Source organism: Apaloderma vittatum, unplaced genomic scaffold (assembly GCF_000703405.1).
Source record: "Apaloderma vittatum isolate BGI_N311 unplaced genomic scaffold, ASM70340v1 scaffold3244, whole genome shotgun sequence".
NCBI classification, from domain to species: Eukaryota; Metazoa; Chordata; class Aves; order Trogoniformes; family Trogonidae; genus Apaloderma; species Apaloderma vittatum.
The window spans coordinates 63,363-87,511 of record NW_009713088.1 but is presented as its reverse complement, the minus strand read 5'-3'; the positions used below and the strand labels follow the sequence as shown (position 1 = coordinate 87,511).

The following is a 24,149-nucleotide window of genomic DNA, read 5'->3' as shown; positions in this document are numbered from 1 at the left end:
TAGGTGAACCTCCTGTGGCAGGGGGATCGGACTAGGTGATCTTCCAAGATTCATTACAACCCCCACTATTCTGTGATTCTGTGATTTATTGCTTTTTAAAAATAACTAATCAGTAACTTGCATATAAATGTTAAACTTACACTCATAACCTTGCTGGAACTAGTAGAAAAAATGATATTTTTTTCTCCCTTCCCTAAGCTTGTCAGTGCCTTTCTGACCCACAAGTGGAAAAGATACTCATCTCAACTCACTCTGGCCTTCAGAACCCATTTTTGCCCTTGTTTTCATATAACAGTAATTACTGATACAGTTACCATTACTGTATGCATATTTACTGTATGTATCAGTATACTTATTTTATATACCAATATATTGGTATATTATTTACACGGTAAGCTTGGGGACAGGAACAGTCGCAAGGAATTTCCAGCTCTCAGTTGTTTCTACACTAATGGTGGCTAAAAAGAAATAGCATCAGTGACCATATGTACCAGTTGTAGTTTTAGTCAGCTATGTGTCAGCATAGAACATGATAGAATTTGTGTTGCTGACTGGGGCAGGGCTGCTTCCCCGTTAGATATTTACCCTGGTAAATATCCTTGTCTTTAAAAGTTGAAACTAGCTGACCAGACTTTCCTTCTAATTCAGTGCAAGAACTCCATTAATTAGTTAGTTACATTCTGTCTTTCAGTGAAATACTGGAACTCCGATGCAGTCATCAGTATAGTAGGTTTGAGGGTTGAATCTACTGAGGTTTGAATTCATCCTTCATGTGCTGAAACAGCAGTAAGTCTTTCATGGCAACAGTGCTGTTGTTGAACATGTCTCTGTAGGGCAGGGCCATGGTTTTACAGCTACTGAAACGCGAAGGAAAAAATCTGCTGTGGCAGAACAGAGAATGCTAACGTGGCAAAACCGCGTTTACAGAACTGCTCAGCTAATTGCCTTTTCATGCAGCACCTGATGACTGGATATGAAGAGCAGTACTGTATTTCATTATATAATTTCATAATTTCATCAGAATCAGGTCAATTACTTGTCCCTCATTTTATGATCTTCATTTTTCTCTTCCAGGGGAGAAAGGGCCAATACTTTGTTTTATTTCACTATTACAGCAACTCGGTTGTAGCTACTGGAGTCCTTATCCTATGATTCTGTTAAGTTTTTCACACTAGTTTTGGAAGCGGATATCTGAGAGATTTCAATACAGTCTGTAGCTGTACTATTTTTTGGGATGGGGGATGTACTTTTTTCATGGATTAACTGAAAATGATACTATATTTTACTAGACTCAAGTTCAAAGAAATGTCTCTGGCACCTCGAGAGAGAGTTTTAAGTGGGAATTAGCTATATATGAGATCTTAACATGACGTCTGGAGTATAAAGTTCTTGGATTTTATTCTCACAGAGTAAGGTGCCAGTGCTGACAGTAATACTATATTCTTCCTTCTTAAATGCACTTTGTTAGGTGTTTTAAGGTTTTGGTTTTCCTTTTCTTTCTTGTGTTGTGATAGTTACTGCCAAACTGCATACCACTTTATGTAAAGGGATCACTATGGAGTTCTGCGAGTTAGTTGCAATATTTCCAAAATTTCTGAAAGCTGAGCTTGTATTTAAAAAAAAAAAAAAAAGCTTAGAGTACCTTCCTTCAATTCCTCCACTTGTTAAAAATTTACCCATTCTAATAGTGTGGTCTTGTCTCTCCCATTATATGCACATCCCACACACTTCAGTGCTGGCTTGTCTAGTGTCACAGGATACATTTCACTTATAAATGCATTAATTGAAAGCAAAGATGGTTATACTGCGCATCTGCAGTAGCTCAGCTGTGTTTATAGAGTGTTATTTATGTTTAAGAGTAAGTTCTATGTTACTAACACACATTCTTTCTTATTTAAGGTACTGGTAAATGAGACTACTTAGTGGACTCTCTGGATGCAGCTGATTTTTTTGTTTTGTTGTCTGAAGAGATGCCACCACCAATGTGATTATACTGCTTGTGTGACTAAAGCCATTCATGAATCCATTTGTTGTCAGTCCCTGAGTCACCTCCCAGTGGTACACTGAAACTGCAGTCTTCAGCCCTTCATCTCTGCTCCCTGCCCCATCTCTGCTCCCTGCTCCATCAGCTCCCACTGCACTGGAGGCTTTCGCGTGAACTATCTCACATCATCCTCTAAAATTTCACAAGCCCTAGCTTTGTTCGAGAAAGTTGCTCTAACAAAACCCTGCACCTTCTGAGGTAACGTCAGATGTTTAGCTGTCCTTTTCAGGGTTTTGATACTGTGTACATACACTGCAGAAAGTTAGCGATGCGCTATAGAAATTTGTAAATATCTTACAGTTCTTCCAGCTGCTGTGAATTACCTTTCACATGTCTACAGTTGCCAAAGACATTTTGTTGTAGTTACCGCTGGTCTGAAACACCTTCAATGGTGCAAACTTTTTAAACATTAGCTCAAAGTGTAGTATCAGTAGCATGTGTCGCCACTGGTTTGGCAATGAAGAGATTGCTGATACAGTCCACAGAGTACTGTTGAAATGATCGATTTCAAAGCTATAAAGTTTGGTTTGGCTTCTGGCATATGTAGTCAGTTTGCCCATTATAAGCCTTTAAGACACTAAGTCCTGTAGCTGTACCTTTTCAGAGATAGGAGTAAACAGATGTTTTGGTTAAGGTATGTTTCACTTTCTTGTGTTTTTGTGTTAGTTTAGAAAGACAAAGTTGATACAGTGTGCTATTGACAGGACAGCTTCTTGGTCCTTAGCAGCTGACAACTCTTAAAACTACTCCGTACAATGCACTTTTCTTGACCAATATTGCATATATTCTGTCATCCAGCTTAAGGAAATTTTAGTGACTATTTGTTTAATTTTGAAAGTTGAAGCTGACGTAGTTTTCCATAAAGAGGGTCCACTCCAAATTAAATATCAATGCTTTAGTTCTTGATCTCATTTAGTATATCTCAGGGACCAAAATCTCCCTTTCAGTTTTCATGTCCATAGTTTTAACAGCAAGTTGTTGCGAAATACGTGGGGACAACCCAAACCCTAGCTTGGAAGAGTAAGCACTTGGCACCTGAAACGGGCCACTGGAATTCACGGGCAACATGCGTGACAACTGAGTTGCATCCCCTTTGAAGCTTTTTTGTCCTCTACCAGTGAAGGAGTGAGGCAATGACTTCATCTTCAGCCTTCCTGTGTGTACCAACATCATGGCAAATGCCAGCCTTATTAGTTAGGTCAGAGAAAATGTGTTCTTGTAGAGAGTCGTTAGATCAATATAGAAGGATAGCGAGGTTAAGTATGGGAACAACATGGAGAATTTCAAAGATGTGGTTAAATGCAATAGGAGTTAAAGGGAGCGTTTTTTGTGTATTTGTTCTAAAGATTTTTGTCTTTAAAAATAATCTTTAACAAAGCTTTTCTTTGTTAAACTATGGTTGGAGGCTTAGTTTTTAAAAATATGTTAAATATGTGTGTGTCTGAAGCAACGGATTGCACTGAAGTTCAGGTCTGTACAACATATTTAATATTAAATGTGTATTCATTGCCTTTTTATTATCAAGTGCAATGACCTTTGAAAATGTGATTTTTAATTGAGAGGTTAGAGAAGGAACATTTTTTGTCCTGTGGTTGCTTGTATGAATTCAGCAGAGGGGATTTTTGTGCAGAGGTGAAGATACCACAACATCATTCAAATCTTTTATCTCCTGTAAGTACTCAAATGTGAGGTGGGAGAGTTAAAATTCCTGGCTTTTCCAGTTTGTATTGGAGAGATGAAGAAAGAGTGAAAAATGAGCATGAACCCATAGAAAAATCTTCATGCTCCTTAGCTTTGCTCGGAGCCGCTGCTGACCCCACCTTACCCCAAGGAACAGGAGTACCAGCAGCCTTCGGAGCACACGGGGCAAGGGCAGCGCACACCTCAAACACTGCACAGCTGAGTAGGACTTCTTGCCAAAAACTGAGGTACTGAACCTGGGAATGGTCAATGTTGAAGGGTTGCCTTTGCCAATGATGTATGTGGCAGGGGGAAAGATAGCACGTAATAAGTAGGAGGGAGATTTTTTGCTGCTTTTCTGACTTAACTTTTACTGGGAAAAACAGTTCCTATTACTTTTTCACTGAGTAAAAATCTTTATTTTCAATTGCTGTTGCAAATATTTTTTAAGAATTTCACACCACTATTAACTTTCTACCAACATAGTTGAAATATATTGTAAACTGCATGTTGGGGGGGAGGGGACAAATTGTTGAAAGTTAGCTTTTTGTGAAGCTGTGATTTATTCTTTTTTCTATAAGTTACGAGATTTATAAATTCTTACTTGAGAAATGCATTAACTTGGTATTAAAATACCACAAATAAATTTATTTAAGTTGTCGGTTTATTCTTGCATGTTTTCTTTCAGCCACGTTTTCATTAATGTCTTTTGCATGAGACATGAGTACACACTGATGTATATTAAACAGCAGAACATTCTCTTTGAGTGTCACAAGCACATGCTGTAACTTGCTCATGTATACGACTCAGATACAGGCAGTACCACATTCTGCTTTTCAGTGATACATTCAGTTTCAAGGACCAGATTAGAAATTACATTTCCTCAAGTCCCTCCGTTTTTGGGGGGAAAAGCAGGAAAACACAAGAAAAACAAGAGACAGCACAGTTGTAACACAAGTTTGATCCAAAAGTCTCAAACAGCATTGCTTGGTGGAGCCAATAGGCCAAACGGTTTTTGCTCTTATACTATGGTCTGGTAAATTGCTACAGTTTAAAAACCAGTTATGAGTTGGTGAGGGAGATGTTCATGAAATAAAAAACATGCCAGGGGCAGTAGCCAGGAGCGTAAGGTACGTATGTCTGTTATTTGAAGAAAGAAACATGGGAGTATGTGTACATGTGGAGGGTACGTGTGTGGAGCGTGCCTGCCAGATTCTCATTTGTTCTGCCTCTTTGTAGCTCCCAGTTATATTCTACACATCCAGTGCTGCATAATTGTACCCAGGATATAGCCTTCGTCCGTAGGCTTGACGAAATCTTTAGTCCCCTATATCGAAACCAACTATGTGAGTCAGAAACAACACCCGCCCCCCTCTGCCCGAAAAAAAAGCATTTAAATATCATATCAGCACAGAAATGTTAGGTAATGCATTATTACTCAATATCAGACTTCCCTCAGCCCATGAGACTGTAGCGTCTTCCTTACATGTGGCAAAATTACAGCCTTGACCTTAGCTGTGCTTCACAAGAGCATACTCGAACTTCATGCTTCATTAAACTGGAATATGATGAGATTAGAATTTTATTAATGTAAGTAGCATCAGGAGTTTCAATGTATAAAGAATTTTTATTGAACAGAAGCTAGTACAACATCTAGTCTCTATACGAACAAGCTTCTTAATATCTGTATCAACCTCCAAGCAATAATCTTTCCATCTAAAGAAGTCTGGATCTGTAACTACTGGAATGCTGTCCCGTTACAACCTGTAGCACAGGCCAGCTGTGGGGGGTTTTTTTATCATTCTTGACTGTCATTTACAGCAGTAGTACTTGTCAGTCCTGGAGATAAGGGCAGGCAAGTGAGTCTCAGCCCTTTACAACTTGGAAATGGCACAGGAATATTGCTGGAATGATTTTCCTATGCTGCCCAGAGGGATCTTGAGAGGCTGGAGGAACCTCATGACGTTCAACAGGGGAAGCACCAAGTCCTGCCCCTGGGAGGAACAACCCTGTGTACTGGGAGCCCGGTAAAGATCCTGGGGGTCTTGGTGGACACCAAGTTGAACACGAAGCAGCAGTTGCAAGAAGGAAGGCTGACAGTGCCCTGTGCTCATCAGCAGGTCAAGGGAGGTGGTCTCCCAGCCAGCCTCGGCGAGGCTCGAGTGCTGGGTCCAGCTCTGAGATCACTAATATGAGAGACATAGAAATAGTGCAGTGAGTCCTGTGACAGGCTACAAACATGGTTAAAGTCTTGGAGCACCTGTCATACGAGAGAAGCTGAGATCGGGGACTACTCAGCTTGGAGCAAGCTCAGATAGAAATACCTGATGCAGGGAACAAAGGCTACAGAGCCAGACTCTGCTCAGGGGTGCCCAATGACAGGACAGGAAGCAAAAGGCACAGACGGAAGCACAGGAAATCCCACTCAAACAAAAGAAAACAGTGTTTTACTCTGAGAGTGGTTGAACACAGGAGCAGGTTGCTCAGAAAGGTTGTGGACTCCCCATCCTTAAAGATACTCAAAACCCAGAGGGATGTGGCCCTGATCTCGCTGACCCTGCTCTGAGCAGGGGCTTGGACCAGATGCTCAGAGGTGCCCTTCTGCCTTAGCCAGCCTGTGAGTGTGGGATTAGGTCACAGCTGAAGGCTTAAGCCAGCTGATACTAAAGGCCAGGGAAAAGGAGATGCTGATTTATTTGGACAAACCCAGTTCACTTTATATGAATAAGTTTTCACCCACTGTTGAATTTCAGCATGATTCAGCTGGAGTTTTTGCTGTGTTGCCCTATGTATGTGTTTGTTTTGGAATAGTAAGCCCTATTGTGTGGGCTTATCTTAGTTGTTTTAGTTCTGAGAGATAATCTTTTTTTAGAGGTTGCAGTGGGAATTTAAGCAGAATGACTGTTTTTCAGATTCCCGATTGCTTTCATGTAATACCCCTAGTTTTCACAGGGAATTGTACTGCCAGATGCTTCGAAGCAGTCCGAATGGCAAGCATGGGATAACCATCTTCCAAAGAGATCACAGTTAAACTGTAGTTAGCAAAACCTAAAAGATACAGATTCCTTAAATTTTTGTGATGGGAAAACATCAGTTTTGGAGTTGCTTCTTTTTACTCGTGGTGTTTTTTTATTTTAAATCCTCGGGCTGCTGATTTGGGAGTTCCTTCTCTGTCCTTGAAAGCACATTCACTTCAGCTGGAAGGATCTCCAGCATCATCACTTTTCAGTCCTGCAGGGGTGGAGCACTCAGACTGAAGATCCAGCAGCACCAGCTTCCTGAGCACCTGAAATCCTTCTTGCGTCTTGCTCAACTACAAGAGAGCTTGCAGGCAGGACAGCTTTGGTGATCGGTTGTTGCTATCTAGAACAAGTGTTTTCCCTTCCAGCTCTAAAGCTATTGCAGTTGTCTTCTATTTCTTTTGGCAAAAGGATGTGTTAGTCAATGTGCTCAACAGCACCTGCATTTCCTATCCTGCTTCACAAACAGCTTCAAGAGTTTTGAGTATATCAGTTCAGCTGCTTATTTTTTGCTAAGCTTTCTGACTACATCAGTCCTATCTGTGTGTCTTGCATATGCTGTCTTGCAAGCAAACAGGTTACCGAAAACCTGCCCACAGAGCTTGCTGTTTGGCACAGAGGAACTTGAGGTTCATGAACTGTTTGTCTTTGACTTTTATGAGCACAGAAATCCCTTCTGTATTACCACTCTGTGTCCGAAAACAAGATTCCGCTTACAGTTGAGAGGATGCAGAACACAAATATTAATGCCCCCCTCCCCTGCATTTCAGTATCAACATCACTTTCTTCCACAAAAACTAAAGCCAAGTGTTGCCCCATTACGAAAGGAGATTACTTGAAAAACTGTGTAGATGGCTTCAATCTCTACCTGCTTATAACTAGAATCTAATGCCAAGTCCTTTGTGGACAGCATTTTCTGGAAATGAATGTGCCAGTACTGTCTGTCAAACCTGATTTTTTCAAGGATAATTGCTCTTTTGGTTTTACAGTTCTGAAGAACTAACTTCAGCGGAAGAAACTGCTTCAACAAGAAGAAAAACTAGAGCTATCACATTACAGATGCTTGGAGGTATCAGATATTCTCCAAGATTTTTTTGTTGTTGTTTTAAGGAATAAAAGAAAAAGAGGAGATAGTGACCCATTTGGAACATGCAAGAACTCTGCCTCCCGTTAAGTCCCCATGTGTTGCCTGATCTAGTTGAGAGGTGTCCCTGTCCATGAGAGGGAGGTTGGATTAAATGATCTCTAAGGTCCCTTCCAGCCTAGGCCATTCTATGATTCTATGATCATGAAGCAAAATACAAGATAACTTTACTATTTTTCTCTACATAATAATTGTTGTGTCTCAGTTAAACTTCAAGACATGTATTATTAAGTCAGCTTAAGACACTGTCCCTTAGGAAATAGGGTTGTATTACCAATGGAAGCTATTCTTAATTAGACTCTAGGTAGTCTTCTATATGGTGTAAACCACTTCTTGTGCAACATGATGCCTCTATTCTGCGACCCTCTAATACAGACACCTAGAAGCAAAGAAATTGTACCTTACCTTGGCTTTGGGGTCCAGCTCAGTGATGAACTTTAGATTCAAGAGCTGTCAAGGCCTATCATACCCAGCAACAGGCTTCAGATCACACGATTGTTTCTGTGATCAATACTATTCTTTCGTTTGACTGCTGACATTACATCAACAAACAAGTGTATACAATGCAAGGTTTGTCAAACTTCTAAACTTAAGTAATATTGAGTGAAATTCGTATTAATCAAGGTAAATTAAACATACTGGTGCTGAAAGCTTTTACTTGCTAGTCTTGAAGTATGTTGATTATTTATTCATGAGTAGGTGAAATACTGAGTCCCAGTTGATGTGCAAATGAGAAATGTTCTATATTGGAATATGCAGGTACGGTTTTAATATTTGCTATGTAGGATAAGCACTTAGGAAAGGTAGAAAAAACATCAAAATTTTAGCAGTTTAGAAAACAGTGCAATAGAGTAGTAGATCAATATAACAAGCAACAGGATAGTTGAAGGTCATTGCAGTAGGATGATACTGGTTTACGAAACATCCTTGGGTGTCTGAAATTGTTGGAAGATTTTGTTACAACTCCATTTAAAAAATCAGTTATTCCCGCTTGCCTTTCAAAGTAGCATCTGTTACAGCTATCACAGCAGCATTTGGCACAGTATCCTCAAAATGAAGATGTTGAAATCATAATTTAAATATGTATGCAAAAACATGAGTCACAGCTGTATTACTGTACAACAAAAACAAAGATAACATCGGCATATGAGCAGTTCATTTACAGACTGTAAACCAGTACTGCCAAACAAGTTTGCAGTAAATGTGTAGTACTGAACACATATGAGGAAAGACAATGAGCTCTTTCATAATAAAATAAAAAACAAGAGGTGTGGTATTTCTTATTTACAGAAGTTCCCCTAAGATTACTAATGTTACGAATTTCCACCTAAAAGTCATGAAGTCTCAATCCCAGGGTTACACGTGGATCTAATTATCTGTATACATAAAGTAGCCATGAAAGTACAATTAGGTAATTATTTTCTCTCTACGAATATTTAATCTTGGGCACTGGCTAGACTTTGTAATGAACTGATGTTCCATAGTGAAGAAAACAGATCCATGTCTCTTTTGGTTTTCTTTTATTTTGAAGTTAGAGGTATTGTGGTACCTAAGACATAGGTTCTCATTATTGTGGTGTTTGAAATTACACATGAGCTACAACCTTGGCACAGGCATCTCCAGGATACCTCTCATTCTCCGCTCTGAAAACACAAACATTTTATATCTGTTCAGAAGGCTAAAAGCAGTTGTTGATTTAGCATTTTGGGTTTGTTTATCTAGTCCATCACTTTTAGTCCAGACTCAGTGTCACTCAAAGCATTCCTGTTCCAGCACAGGAACAATAAGCTGAGTTTCTCCATCTGTCCCCTCGCCCTGCCACTGTACTGAGGTAAGGTCTGACGGGGCATGTGTAATCATGCATCAAGGTGCCAGGCAGTGTCATACTTTAAAGATGCATCCTTCAGAGCACGTACTCCTCATCCACCTTTATACAGCTAATCCTGCCTCTTGACAGACAGCCACGTAGCCATAGTCCGGAAGAAACACTCTACAGAGGGATGAGTTCAATAAAAGGTCACTGTGAGGGTGACGGAGCACTGGCACAGGCTGCCCAGAGAGATTGTGGAGTCTCCTTCTCTGGAGATATTTAAAACCCGCCTGGATGCGTTCTTGTGTGACCTACTGTAGGTGATCCTGCTCTGGCAGGGGAGTTGGACTAGATGGTCTCTAGAGGTCCCTTCCAACCCCTGACATTCTATGATTCTATGCTGGAGTCCACACACTGAGTGTTTGCTGGGATTCAGGGTAGTATGTTATCAGGTGTTTTTATAGATCTGGCTTGTATCACGACAAGAACACAGCATTCAAAGAGAGCAAAAAAAAAAAAAAAAGATTCACTATATGCTTGCATTTATATAAACTCAATACTCCCTCTCCATCCCAAACTGAGCGCTGAGGTCAGGCCCGCACTGTAACCCTTTCCCAGAGCAGCAGTGCTACCTGTGAGTTTGAGAATGCTTGATTGATACTATAGCACCTGTACTCATGAGACACAGTGGTAATTCTGAGCTTTTACTGGCTTCACTGGCATTTTGGGTGGGGGCCAATCTAAAATCTCTGTATTACCACAGCAAAATTAGTTTACTGCTATCTTATTTCTCTGCATTAAGAAATCCTTTTGCAGGTGTAGCCTTGGCATATTGGGTTTGAACTGAACCAGACTGTTGTCAGAGCAATTTTAATAGCTTGTTTTTCAAGGTAAGTTCCATGCTGCTTCTAATTTAAACAAAGTAGAATGAATGTAGTCTACTCAAAAGTAGTCTTTCCTCAGTGAAAGCAAACTTTAAAAGCATATGAGAAAGGAATTAATGGTAGGAGTTTAAAAAAAAAGCCCCCTGTGAGAGTAACATTTCATTTGGATATGAGCACAAGTAAGATCAATTCCTTCAGTCCCTTTGTCCCTTATATTGACCTATGCATCCCATGTCATGGAAGTTTTCCAAACAACAAAAAGCCAGATTTGTTACCATCATCATTTTCCTGCCAGAGCAGGTGTTAAGGAGCTGTGGTCCTAATTTTAAAAAAGCAACACTTAGTTGATTAGCCAAGTAACTAGATATTGCTGGCCCTATATGTAGGACTTTTCGTTTAAGCAAGGCATATTTTGTACTCAAAAGCCATTTGCACAGACATTTATTGTGTTCATTTTCAACGAACATACATTTATTTTTCTTCTTTGACATTTTCATAATTTACTAGTGCCACCTAGATTAGCACTAAATTAACGCCACAAGTGACTTATGAGACAACTGTAAATGATTATGTAATTTATAAATTACTGAAATAAAAAAACCCTTCTATATGGTTATGGCAAATTCTGTTTTAAATCTGAAGCTTTTAATTGGTTTGAAGGTTAAAGTGTGAGCTGCTTCTGTAAACAAAGGACCAGGGAATTAGTTTTGCTTTCTTAGCCACATTTTGCCTTTGTTGAAAAGCACCAGCTGTTTATAACTTAAAAAAAAAAAAAGAAAGAAAAAAAAGACAGTCGATGACTGTATTAATTTCTCAGGAAAGCTAATTTAATTTATGGTTAAAGGTGGTCACTTGGCAGTGTGACAAACAGGAGCCCTGTGTTTGTTTATTCACAAGACAAGCCATGCATGGGCAGCGGACTCTTACTCTCTTACCCTCGTGCACAACATACACAAGTGGATTTTTATCTCCAGTTAAACCTGGACCATCTCATTGGGTCCCACCAGCAGCTCCGGATGCTTTTTGCTCAGGGCTGTCAGTCTCAGACAACAGGGCCTGGCCAGATTTGGTCAAGGATGGAGTATTTAACAAGGACGGCAGCCAAGGACAGCTTCCACCCAGCCCCTCCCATCAGGCCAGCTTTGTCCAGGTGATGTTTAACAACCTGCTAGGGTTCTGGACAAAAATAAAAACAATTTACAAATCTAGAGTGCTGTCACTGCACACGTTTATCAAACTTATGGAGTGAATTGTGTGAAGGAAGATGACTTGAAACACCACAGAAGTTCTAGTTAAAATTTATGTCAGTACGTAAAATGAGACCACCAAGTTTTAGAATTAAATCTTGGCTGAAGGATTTGAATGAAAACGCCAGTGCATAAACTGCATTAATTGTGGAATGCAACTCATCATGGCTTTCTCTTCTGCTTTACTGATGGAGTAGGAAGGAGAAGAAGAAAACTACCATGCTGAAACCTCTCTGCACAAGAGTGCCTGTCAGTCACTTCATACTACTTCCTTCCTAACATAATACACTACCTTAACTTTCAGAGAGAAGAAAGTAATATTCTCAGTGGTGAAAAACAGCTGGATGTCATTAACAGCTTGAAAGTGGAGGTGGTGCTGTCATCACTTCCACTTTCCCCTCCATTCTCTCTCTCCTCCCTTTTGCTTCTTTTTGAAAGCCATAGCTTCAATTTTCCCTGCTCTCACTTAACTGACTTGAAATTACAGCTTTTTGGCAAAATGAAGTTAGATTTTCTGCAGTCTCCTTCTATTTTTTGTGAAGCATAGCACTGGTGGGTAACGTTCAATGAATTTTCTTTTCCTTTGGATTGTGTTTCCTTCTGAGCCAACAGTGCAAAAATGAGAGAGTGAGAGGAGCTCCCCTACATCATGTGCACTCGAACCCCCTTTCTCCTGGCTCTTCCACCAAAGGAGCTGTAACTTTTATATAAAAAGAACTGACATCTTTTATTACATTCCCTCCTTTCTCCACAGTACTTGGCTCCACAACTGTGACTGCAGCCCTCCATGTATTCAGCACTGGAGAGCCCCTGTTCTCCCCTTCATTCGCCTCAAAAGTCACAACTGCAGCAAAAGGTAGACTGTGTGCTGGCCTGGCTCTGTGGCATCAAGGCTGTCAAAGCTGCACAATTTACAAAATAATCTGGTTTTTAAGGTAAACTATGAGAAGGTGGTGGTGGCCATAGACACTAAAAATCCACAAAAGATCTGGTTTTCTGCAGGTGTGCTCTGGCTTTGACTCAGAGCAATGAAGATAACTGGAGCATCTCTCTTATAAGGAAAGGTCAAGAGAGCTGGGACTATTTAGCTTGGGGAAGAGAAGGCTGAGAGGAGACTGTATCAACGTCTAAAAATATCTAAAGGGTGGGTGCAGGGAAGATGGAGCTGGACTCTTTTCAATAGTGGGCAGTGACAGGACAAGGGGCAAGAGGCACAAGCTGGAACACAAGAAATTTCATCTAAACATGAGGAAGAACTTCTTTACTGTGAGGGTGACAGAGCCCTGGCACAGGCTGCCCAGGGAGGTTGTGGAGTCTCCTTCTCTGGAAACTTTCAAAACCTGCCTGGATGCGTTCCTGTGTGATGTGCTCTAGGCAATCCTGCTTTAGCAGGGGGCCTGGACTAGATGATCTCTAGAGGTCCCTTCCAACTCCAACAGTTCAGTGTAAATACCAATGATAATTTTTTGCAGGTTTAGCCATCAGCCACATCTCCTGGCACAACGTGACAGAGGTTGTCCAACACTACTCCAGGAAGCACACACACTGCCAGCTTCCCAAGGAGCTGTCATACAAGTTTGTTAGGCTTAAACCCCTGCTTTTAGGTGGTATGTCACTGAAAGGGCCGGCAGAAGCTGGTGACCAGAGGTTAATTGTGTCCTGATCATAGCCCACCCTAGTGATATCTCCTCTCATCCTCACAGAGTCTCACCTGTGGTGTTACACCTGGTTTCTTTACACATGCAGCAGGGAAAGGGAAGAAGAAACTCCCCAATTAACACACTGAGTTTCACTATCCCTCTTTAACGCTTCTTATTTAATGCAGACTTCATGCAAGATTGGCATCATTAATTTCTAGGCAAAGAGCCTACCTCACTGCAGGTAGCTCTGTGCTGGAGCAATGTTCCAGGCACCTCTCCTCTGGCAGCATGGGGACTGTGGGGATGGCTGAGCTCTAGAGCTCCAGGCTATGCAGGCACTCTGTGAGCTGCCCTCCAGCCCAGATCCTGCTTTTCCCAGTAGGCAGCTTTTTCATTCAATCTCAAGAATGGTCAAAAAAAACCAAAACCAAAACCAAACAACAACAAGAAAAAAACGAACAAAAATTCCCCAATAAACCACGGCAAATCCAAGGGGAGATGTTCCATCTTTTATTCCAAATCCATTCATCTCCCACCCTGCACTCTGTTGACAGGAAGAAGGGCACATATGAATGGTTTTCATGTGGTCTAGCCTTTCTCCTTACTGTCTTTCTGTATGTCTTTGCAGATAAAGAAATTTTTATAGTTTATGAGAAATAAGGAAAAAAAAAAGCCTTTGCCCTTTGCAACAGCTGCTCTTTGCTTCTCTACCCAGGAAAGAGATGCTGTCAGGCAAACAGGGATTTATTTTGGGCAGTCCAATACATGAAAATCAGATTTTGCAGGATTAGTTGCAGTTGGAGCCAAAGTGCCATTACTGAGGATACATCTGGAAAAGGTCACAAAATGCACTCAAACAGAAGAACTGTCAGCCTGCATTTTTTTATTCCTTCATGTGGTCAGGACCCAGTATTATCTGGATATTACTGTGTCCAGTATTATACGAAATATGAACTTCTCCGTTCTGCTGTACTCCCTCACCCAATGTACATGCTTTTCTCCTGACAGCTGTTCATCCCTTTGGCAACACTAGACGCCGCTGCTCTTTATTCATGAGTTAGGGAAAGCCCTGGTGGCACTCCTGCATGGCCATTAACTGAGTAACAGCCAGTGGCTATACGCAAAACGTGATTCTCAGGCGTGATTCTGGGGGGGAAGGTAAAGCTCTGTGTTAGGAAATTACCCCAGTGGGGCAGGGGTGGATTTTTCTCACTGCCACCAGCCTCTCTTGTTGCTATTTGCCTTTTAGCTGGTAAGGAAAACCAAGTCACCCCAGGGACAGTGTATTTACCAAATGGTGTATACCTAAGGGGCACGAGAAATATACAGGATTTATTCCCTTCCTCCAGGAGACTACACTTGTTTTTCTGGCCATTGGTTCTTTACTTTCCTACTTCTCCCTCTCTAGGGATCACTTTTTCACCTAATGGGATTGCCATTGCTATTTTAATACAAGTTTCACAGTCTTTAGGGTTCTTAATTAAAATTATTACTTACAGGTGTGGTTATGTATACACATTTTAAAGCTTCTAGTTTTCATCCTTTCTCAAGCTTAATAAGAAGAGAAAAACAATTCCATCTTTCAATCCAAACAAATCCAAACAATTCCATCTTTCTTGATGTAATGTTTGAGGAGTTGGACTTGGCAGCATATTTCTCTCCTCTAACTGGATTTTGGAAGACAGATCTTAGAAGGTCTATTGGGACTACCCAACTTATTTGTAGCTGAATATTTTTTCTGAGGTGGGTGCAGAATAGTGAATAAGGCGGTTCATTATTAGAGTGCAAGAAGTCCACAGACTATTCTAAAATCAAAATGTGAGTAGGTCGATGAATATGTAAAATCCTTGTAATTATTGTGCTTTCCAGACTGTGTGGTGGGGCTTGTGTTACTTATACTGTATCACAGATCTACTACATATTAATTGTGATGACCCATCAGCTCCAGATTAAGTTTTGAGCCTGAATGCTTGTTTCTTTGCGTGATCATTTTAGTTTCAAAATGACCTTTATTCTATTTCTGCTGTTCCTGATGAGGCTAATGAGCAGTGTGTATATGAAATACCCCAAAGGCAGTTAAAAATCCAGAATTTAATTGCTGGTAAGAAACAATTTGTGATGAAAACACTGCTATTCCAAGCCATGATTAGTCATTTAAAATCGACCAAGTGATGTTTAGGCAGCTCCTCCAGGATAAATATTATGTACTGGGTTGTTGATCAGGTCTCTAAATGTCTTTGGGGTCTGATCAGATCTTGTTTGCATATTAATAGAATTTTCAAACACCGAGATTTCATAAAAGCAAGCAGGAATAAGTGAAGAAGGTTTAGGCACGTGGGTGGATGTCTGCATGTTGATTGGACCATGACTACATCTAAAGAGATGGTTTAGTCCAGCAGTTACCAAGGCTACAAACTGGGATCAAGAGAAGACGGGATGCGCTCTCCTTATTTTCATCAGGACAAGCAATAGTTAGCCAGCACCCAAGGCCATATTTTTTATCCCTTCCTTAATTAAATAACAGACAATTAAGTGCAAATAATGGGAATCAAAATGACTTGACTGTCCACTGAGGTTTTTAGTAGCTGAAGGGAAGCTGTTGCCAGTGCCTGGAGGGGCTCGTGCCTGGGCTGCTGGAGCCCTGGGGAGCTGCTGACCACGGCCGGCTCCAGTGGCACTTCCCACTGCCCGGCAACACTTTCCTAGTCGTCCTCCAGACTCCGTAAAGCTGAGCAGAGCAGGCTGTGAGGGTGTCATGGGGGTATGCACTCCCTCCTTCACCATTTGCTACATGAGTGTTGGTGGAGCCGAGTTGAAGGCTTGCTGGTGAGAGGACGATGATGACTTGATGATTATGAAATGAAGAAGAAACAATCAGTCCATTCCTCTAGTTGACCTTTCTGCCTGGCATAGTCCTCTCATAACAGTGGTTCACCTGTTATTTACCCTGTTCTTCCCCAAGCACAAATCTCTAATGATTGCCATAAATTCTGCTCATATTGGGCAATATTTTGTTCTTATGTTAACTTGTTCATGGAAAATTTTCAACCCACCTTAGAACAGTATTTATTTCAGTGTTTGCTATATACTTAATAAATGCAATGAGGAAGGATTTGCACTTTGATTTTAAAAAAGGAGGGCTCTTGCCTTTAAATTCTACAAGATACGTCAACACTTCCCAGATAGTTTGTAAGCTCTTCCAGCCGGCACTGCAGCCATCGCTGCATCTTTTCTGTGGAAGGAAGCTGGAGTTTAAAGTAAATGCATCAACTTGCTGGTATCTGCTACCACAACTCAATCTGAAAACGCACAGGGTGTATAGCGCAGTACGCTGGGATATTGGTGAGTGTGGTACCTCTCATTTGAAATTGGTACGGATCTTTGATACTGTTTCATATAAACCCCAAAATGAAAATGTGATGTGCAAAACCCTATGCTCTGAGTGGTTTTTTGTTTCCTTAAGCTGATTTTTTTATAAACACTTAAAAGGTGGAATATAAAAACTAGAGTAGATACCATAATGAGCCTTTTTTGAGTTGTGAATACATGGCACCTTGATTTTGCAACTAAACAAAATTGTCAAGGCATGTTGCCGTTTAAGGCTCTTAAAGCCTCATAAAAAAATAAAAAGAAGGAATACCTTATCACTACTTTATTTATAATAGAAACATGATTTAAGAGGAATTAATGTCTATAAATCAAAAGTTGCCTAGTCATTACTTTGGTTGTATTTCCTTTTGTGCTTTTCCCAGCTTTTAGCTGAAGGACAGGATGGGATGCTGGTTTCCCCTGACGGTGCATTTCTTCTTTGTCTTTTCAGGACAGGCAAATGCAAAGAGCTAATACCCGGGATGAAGTGCTGGATGTCATAGCTCTGATCCAGAGAAATGTCTCTATTTAGAAAAGGTTTTTAACTGTATTTTAATGTTATCATCGGCTTCAGTGACAAAGAAGTAGATGTATATTTCCAAGAAATAAGAAATAAGAATAAGAATAAGAAATTGGCTTTGAATAATTTGCATGCTTAATCCTTCTCCCCAGTCAGGGCAGGAGGTCTGGGTTCCTTGATGACTGAGAATGACAACTATGCAGAGCCAGTACAGCAGTCTTTTAAACAATTTTCCTTTTAAGAGACTTAGTAAAATAGATAGGACAAATTGAAGCAGAGAAAACCTTGGTGTGTATCTCACATCACAGATTCTTTGAAATACAGTGTGCCTGAAGCAAAGTGAAATCAGTAAATGCAAGGACAGGATGGCAAAACTGAAGTAAGACATTTTCAGAGAATAAAGGTTTGAAAAGTAATAAATGTTTCATTGCCTTAAATTCTAAAAAGAGTTTGATCGATAATGGGAAAGGTACCAAAACATTCTGTAACTCAGTATTGATTTTTATGGTATATTTATCCTTTGAAAGGCACTAGCAGGTCATTACTGAATTAGATAGAAGAATCCTGAGAAGTTAAGGACTTTTACCACCCTCAAAAGCTATATATTTGTTACACAAGGTCACAGTGACTGCTTATTTTTGGAAAACCATTAGTTCCACATAGCATGTGAGGAAGAACAATTCCAGATGCCACACAACAAACCTGATGTTGTCTGTCTCTGAGGACTCCCACACAGTCCTTCATGTTTGAAGTGGTTTTTTTTCCCTACCCTAACATAATCATTTATTAAGTTTTATTATTTTGGCTTTTCAGTTAATCGTTATCCAACATGGCACCATTAGCTGATTTATGACCCTCCTTATCATAATTTCATGTTAAGCCCATAGCATCTACATGTTGGACTCCTGTATAAGTAAAATCTGGACTAACCAGAGATGCTGTAGAAGAAAACATGCTGATTCAGTACCAGCCCAATGGCTAAAAAAGTCCCCTTCCCCTGAGGAAGCTTCGTAACCCCTGCATCTGTGCGTGTGCTTTCAAGGCTTGGACTGTTCACTCCTTGGTCTCCCACAGAGACCCATCAGCCCTCCCTGCTGTAGCAGTAGTGATGGGGTTAACCCTTGTGAGACTGATGGCTCTGCACGAGGTGTTGAATCCTGCTAGTCTCCTTCCCCAAATGAGCATGCCCTTGGATGCACGTATCGTGCTCTCTGACTAAAACATACTCAAAGGTCTTTTACAGTGTGGAAGGTATTTTCTTTTGCAGCGATGTCATGCCCTTGGTTTCTGAAGTTTCAGAGCTCTTGCATCAAGCAGAGAAAGCCACCGCTGGAATGCAGATTGGACCTTGGGTGATTTGAGCTGGCACCTGGACTTGCCCCATGTTCTGCTGCAGTGGGTCAGTGTGCTGAGGAGAGGGAGCTAGACCACAAGGCTGCTTCCTTAGCTGGACATCAAAGGATCTAAGTGAGATTGTCCTGGTTTGAAAGCACCAGGACAAAGGTTCTCTGGGGCTCCTGGCACAGGTGGCAATCAGTGGAGAAGGAGGGGCAGCTGTGCCCATGGGGAGGCGAGGATGGGTTAGGTGACCCAAATGGAACAATCATAGTGTTCCTTCCCTAAGAAGAGCCCTGGGGCTGTTAGTGCCTCTTGGGTTGGGAGGATTGCCATGGGCTCTTTGTCCTGGCTTTGTGTTACTGGTGTTTCTGCCTCCTATTTCTACACTGGAGGGGCGCTGTTCCTTGGGACAGGTTGTCTTCTCCTGCTCTGGGTGGGAGCAGTGCAGCTCCTTTTCTATTTCTTTTGGGCTGTCATGGGGACTTTGGGCTCAAGCGTTCACATCTGCTGCCAAGTCTGCTCTGGGACTTTTTGTCTGCTCAGGACCTTGTTGTCATCTGGAAGGTGTGAGTCCTGTATTAACATATTCTTGTACCTTTAAGCATATTGCATAGTTTTCTATATACATATATATATATTTAAATCTTCATTGTTACTGTTACTATTCTTCTTTTTCATTAAACTGATTCAAGTTGCTTTTCAACCTCAAAGTCTCTCTCCTTGGTTCCCCTTTTATCCTCCTCTGGAAGGGGGGTGGGGGATCACAGAGAGCGTCTCTTAGAGTTTAGTGGCTGGCCCAGCCTTAAAATTTGGCAGATTTGTTGGCTCCCAATGGCATTTCATAGTTTTTCATAGTTTCATGAACCCTAATTTAATATTTCAATATTTAATTTTTTGTTTGCCAGGTTGGAGAAAAAAACCTTCAACAGTGATTTAATATAATATTAAAATATTATACTACATCCTTAGAGACTTTGGGTTATGGTTTATTGTCACATTGCTCCCTAATAGCATATATACTATGCTGTTATCTAGGGCTTATTATCTATATGCTTGTTATCTAGGGTTTGCAATTTTTTTTTTTTTTTTTGTCAGGGATGTTGAGCAAAGGGCGTTGTTTTTCTGTTGTGTTTAATCTGCTTTATCTGGCCACCTCAGGTGCTATTTGCTAAGTCTTATTGAAAATTAATAATCTAAATTTTTTCATGGGAAATTATGCTTCTCTTCTTTTCACCAAACTGACTCCATCAGTGTTTGGAAGTTCTGGAAATTGTTCTCTGTGTTTCAGTTTGTTAGCCTTATTATTGATTATCACAACTATGTGCAGGGGTGGTTTATTATTAGTACGCACAACAAGCAATGCCACCACTCCAAGTTCTACAACACCAAGCAGCAATGTTCCTCCATCCATTCAGGCACAAGTCAGTTGCAGGGCATCTCCTCGGGGTCAGCACTTGCTCTCCAGTTACCGTAAATCACTTCTTGCACAGCCAGCTCTTGGAGGTGTTTGACACCTTTTTGCACGATGGTCCACTTGCCTGGGCAATATTTGATGTTCTCTTTAAAGGGATATCTGTCCTTCACAGCTGCTGGGAGCTGTTTCCACAGGCTGAGATTATTTAATTTCCTCCCTATAGCCTTGTCAGTTCCTCCATCTCTGGCCAGACTTCCCAGCTGTCTGGCTTCTCTGTAGTTTAAAACAATTGTGCCGACTCCACTATCCCAGCAATGAAGCACCCAGGTGATAAGTGTCTCACCTTCAAGATGGCCCTTCATTATATTCCACAAATCTTTCAGAGAAAAGGCTTGATTTCTCTGCTTTAGAAGGACTCTGCTTGGTCTTTTTATGAAAGTAGAAGGACCCGGTCTCTCATCTTCATCAGAGCTCTCTCTCCTCAGTGATCTGTCTTTTCTATGGCTTTGCTATGAGGGGGCTGAGTTTGCTTCCTTTTCGTTACGGGGCAACCCATGCTGGTGTGGGTGGAGGGATCAGTATAGGAGTGACCCATGCCACAATGGACAGAGGTGAAGTTAATCTACGTATGTTTGAAATTTTCTCTTTTTAAAAACTTTTTTTTTGTTAGTTTTTTTAAATGCCTTTACTTGAGTTTATTGCTTCAAGATACAGAAATAGTTAACGTCATTAACCTAGGAGTTCTGGACAACACAGGCAGTACTGTAATACAACATCAAACCTTTAGCTAGGAAATAAGTGTGGTAGATGATTAGGCTGGCCTCTGGAAGGATAAGTCTAAGTAACTTTATTCCTAGTGGTATTGGCAATTCAGAGATCTTCATTTCTGGTGATGTTAAGAGTTGGGACATATTGTCTGTATTTCACCCATAGGCTTAGCCAAGCCAAGACACTTTACCATTGTGCAATGCTTATTTTACATTTTATCTGCATTAGATTGTCAGCCAGCCTTAATTACACTTTAAATTGAAATGCGTGGGGTTTTATTCAGAAAAAACCCCAACAACTACCTCTATCAATTTTTCTCTTTCAATAACAGGCTTCTGTGCCAGTTTTTCAATTCTCTCTCTGCTTTACGACTACATTTTTTCTTACAGTTACTCTCTTTTTTTCTTCTGTTGCTTTATGAGGAAAAAGACATCTTCTATGAATACTAAACACACAGTGGGACATAAAGGAAAATCCCCAAGTTAAGCCTTCTATCTAGTTCTGCTTTACAGCTTCGTTCCAGTTTTTCCTTTAATAGCCTACCAACATCACGAGAAACTGCTCCAGACAGCTCTTTTTCCTCAACAGACATTAAACGCTTGTGTTGGGTGAGGGGGAAAGAATCATGTAGGGAATTTTAAATGTAAGCCTTGACATTTCACATTAAATTTTCTAGAAATGCTGGCTGACATCAATAAGATCAAGAGGAATGTGTTAGGAAGGGCTGTGCAGTGTTGCAGTGGCTGAAAACCCTGATACTGCTTGTGTGTATGTAGTAAGATACCAATAAATAGCTCCACCTGGGCCCTGTGAAAAAAGCAAGACTAAATTGGCTAAATTAATGCTGTGTTATTTTGGGGAGCTGTGAAGATTAGACAGCAGTGCTTTACTCCTTACAGGCTCTTCTTTTTATCAGGTAAAAGATGATTTGAATGTTAAAAATAGCACAGTATCTATAATTTATTCAGTTGTTTTTACTTTAGGTTCTGGTGCCCCAGTTAATATAAATGGAATACAGTGTAGAGGAAAACATAATTTCAAACTTTCCCAGATAGGAAATTATGAAAAGTGCTCTATGTCGAGTGTCTGCTTTAGTAATTCTATAAACTGCAGTAAAAGAGAACTACAGCGAACCTGAAACTCATGCACAGAACCTTTTATGTTCTTCTAGTGTCTAATGTCTGCATTTTACATAGAATCTGCTGTAGAGTTTTTCTACTTTCTCTTTGGGGAAGAAAAATATGGTGCTTCTGCTCTTCTGATAAGAGCTTTGCTGTATCTTGTGTGATTGACAGCTTTTGCCAGACAAAATTGGGAAAATTTAATTCATACAGTTTCATTTCTTATCAGTTTTGAAGGATATGATCATTTGTGCTGATCTTTTCTAGAGGTGACAGTGCTTCAGGTAGGGATCTTTAAACAGTAATTATTTGTGATATGAAGAAAGAGAAGACAAATGGACTGCTAGGTATTTGCTGTTTACTTTGATGATATTCAACCTTGTTCTAAATGCTTTGTCATTATGTTTACAAGATAAAGTAACCTTTGTGTTTTGGCACCAAATTCTGCTATTCATTCTCTGTTGTGCCTGGGCTTTTATCTACACCATTGTGCAATGCTTATTTTACATTTTATCTGCATTAGATTGTCAGCCAGCCTTAATTACACTTTAATTTGAAATGCGTGGGGTTTTATTCAGAAAAAAACCCAACGACAACCTTTGTCAAATTATACAGTCTAAACTGTCAAAAGAAGTAACAGATTGAAAGGGATGCATTGAAATCTGTCAAAGATATGGACAACAAAAAAATACCTAGTCTTACTGAAAGGAAAACTGAACACATGAACACCAAAGAAACATTTTCTCTTAATACTCCACACTGAGTTTTCATTCCTGCAAAGGTGGTTTAATGCTGGAAGTAAGAAATTGGACGAGTGCCAGAGCTTGTTTATTCCATATTTTCCTGTAAAATAAAATTGGCTTCTATAACTAAATAAAACCTTTTAACTCTGCATCGTAATCTTTTCAAGTGCTATAATTCAGAGGTTTCAAGGATGCTCATTGAAGACTAAATGTTGGATACCACAGCTCTTGCGTTCTCATAAATATTCCTACAAAGCATGTTAATACATGCCATACATCCAATTCAGTACTAGGTAGTTCTCAGGAAATGTTTTACTTATGTTATGTGGACCTACATTGTGTTAGGTGGAGTTAAATTACTATGATAATTCAAGTATCTTAAAAAAACCCAAAAAGCATGAGGAAAGAGCAGTGAAAAAAAGTATTTCTAAATGAGCTTGGTTCTCCTGTTAAGGGCTGCTGCCCAGCATTGCCTCTCAGTGGATCACCCCGTACCAGCCAGCCCAGCTCTGCGAGGTGCTGAGGTTCCCAGCTGTCGTGGCCCTCTTTGGGAAGAGGAAAGACACCTGTGCCTTGCAGGATCAAACCCAGGGATGAAGAGGAATAGCAGTATTTTTCTCTAAGGCCTGTGACTGAATATTTAAGTTCGGTGAACTAGAGGAGCCTCCCATAAATTAAAGCCAGGTGCCCAGGTTTCCCCACATCTGAATTCAGGGACAGCTTCTTGAACAGATCACACAATTCAAGTTCAGTTCCTTCTCTTGGTGAGAATCAAGGTTTATTATTCCTCCAAGTACATTTAAACTATCATAATTCAGGCTAAGTCTCAGTGTTGACCTCAAGAGGGCTACTAAGCAGGTTTACACTTCATCATTTCGTTGCATCTAGCGAGGGATCATTAATACCAGCACGTCTGCTCAGTGTAGGGAGATGTGGTGCACGGATCTTGATGAAGCTTGCGTAAAACTGACCACTGCACTTTAGAAAAATGAGGATGTCAGCCTGAGATTTCTCATCTGCTGCATCTGCTAGATCCATTGTTTGTCTGTGCATCTAAATTTCTTTTCTACATGACTGACATGCACTATGTCATATTCAAGAAATTTAATGCCTATATATTTGTTTTTGTTAGGATTTGGAATGAAAAGATTTTCCTGAGCATATGGGCAGCTGTCATAGCGTTAACTAGGCATGGCTGAGGGATTAATACATGCTGTAGTCTCAGATGCTGAGGACACAAATACTACAGATGCTACAAGAACAAGGACTCAATTTCCGGAAGACAAAATGTTGGTTTGTCTGCAACTACACAGAGCTGCATGAGAAGAGAGTAAGTGTAGTTTCTCTATCCTCTTTTACCTAATCTTTAGACCATTACACAAAGAGATCACCTCATCAGGTTTCCCT

The 24,149-nt window shown here is 40.5% G+C and overlaps 1 protein-coding gene across 1 annotated transcript in view; it reads left to right on the top strand.

The window, feature by feature from the left end:
- Nucleotides 1-23,339, top strand: part of GK (glycerol kinase) — a gene marked incomplete at its 5' end in the record, with an annotated part of 45,618 nt that extends 22,279 nt beyond the window's left edge. The window contains one exon of the mRNA XM_009868229.1: nucleotides 23,197-23,339. Within this exon, the coding sequence (XP_009866531.1) occupies nucleotides 23,197-23,339 (143 nt within the window). The remainder of the gene's footprint in view (nucleotides 1-23,196) is intronic.
- Between the last annotated feature and the right edge of the window lie 810 nt (nucleotides 23,340-24,149).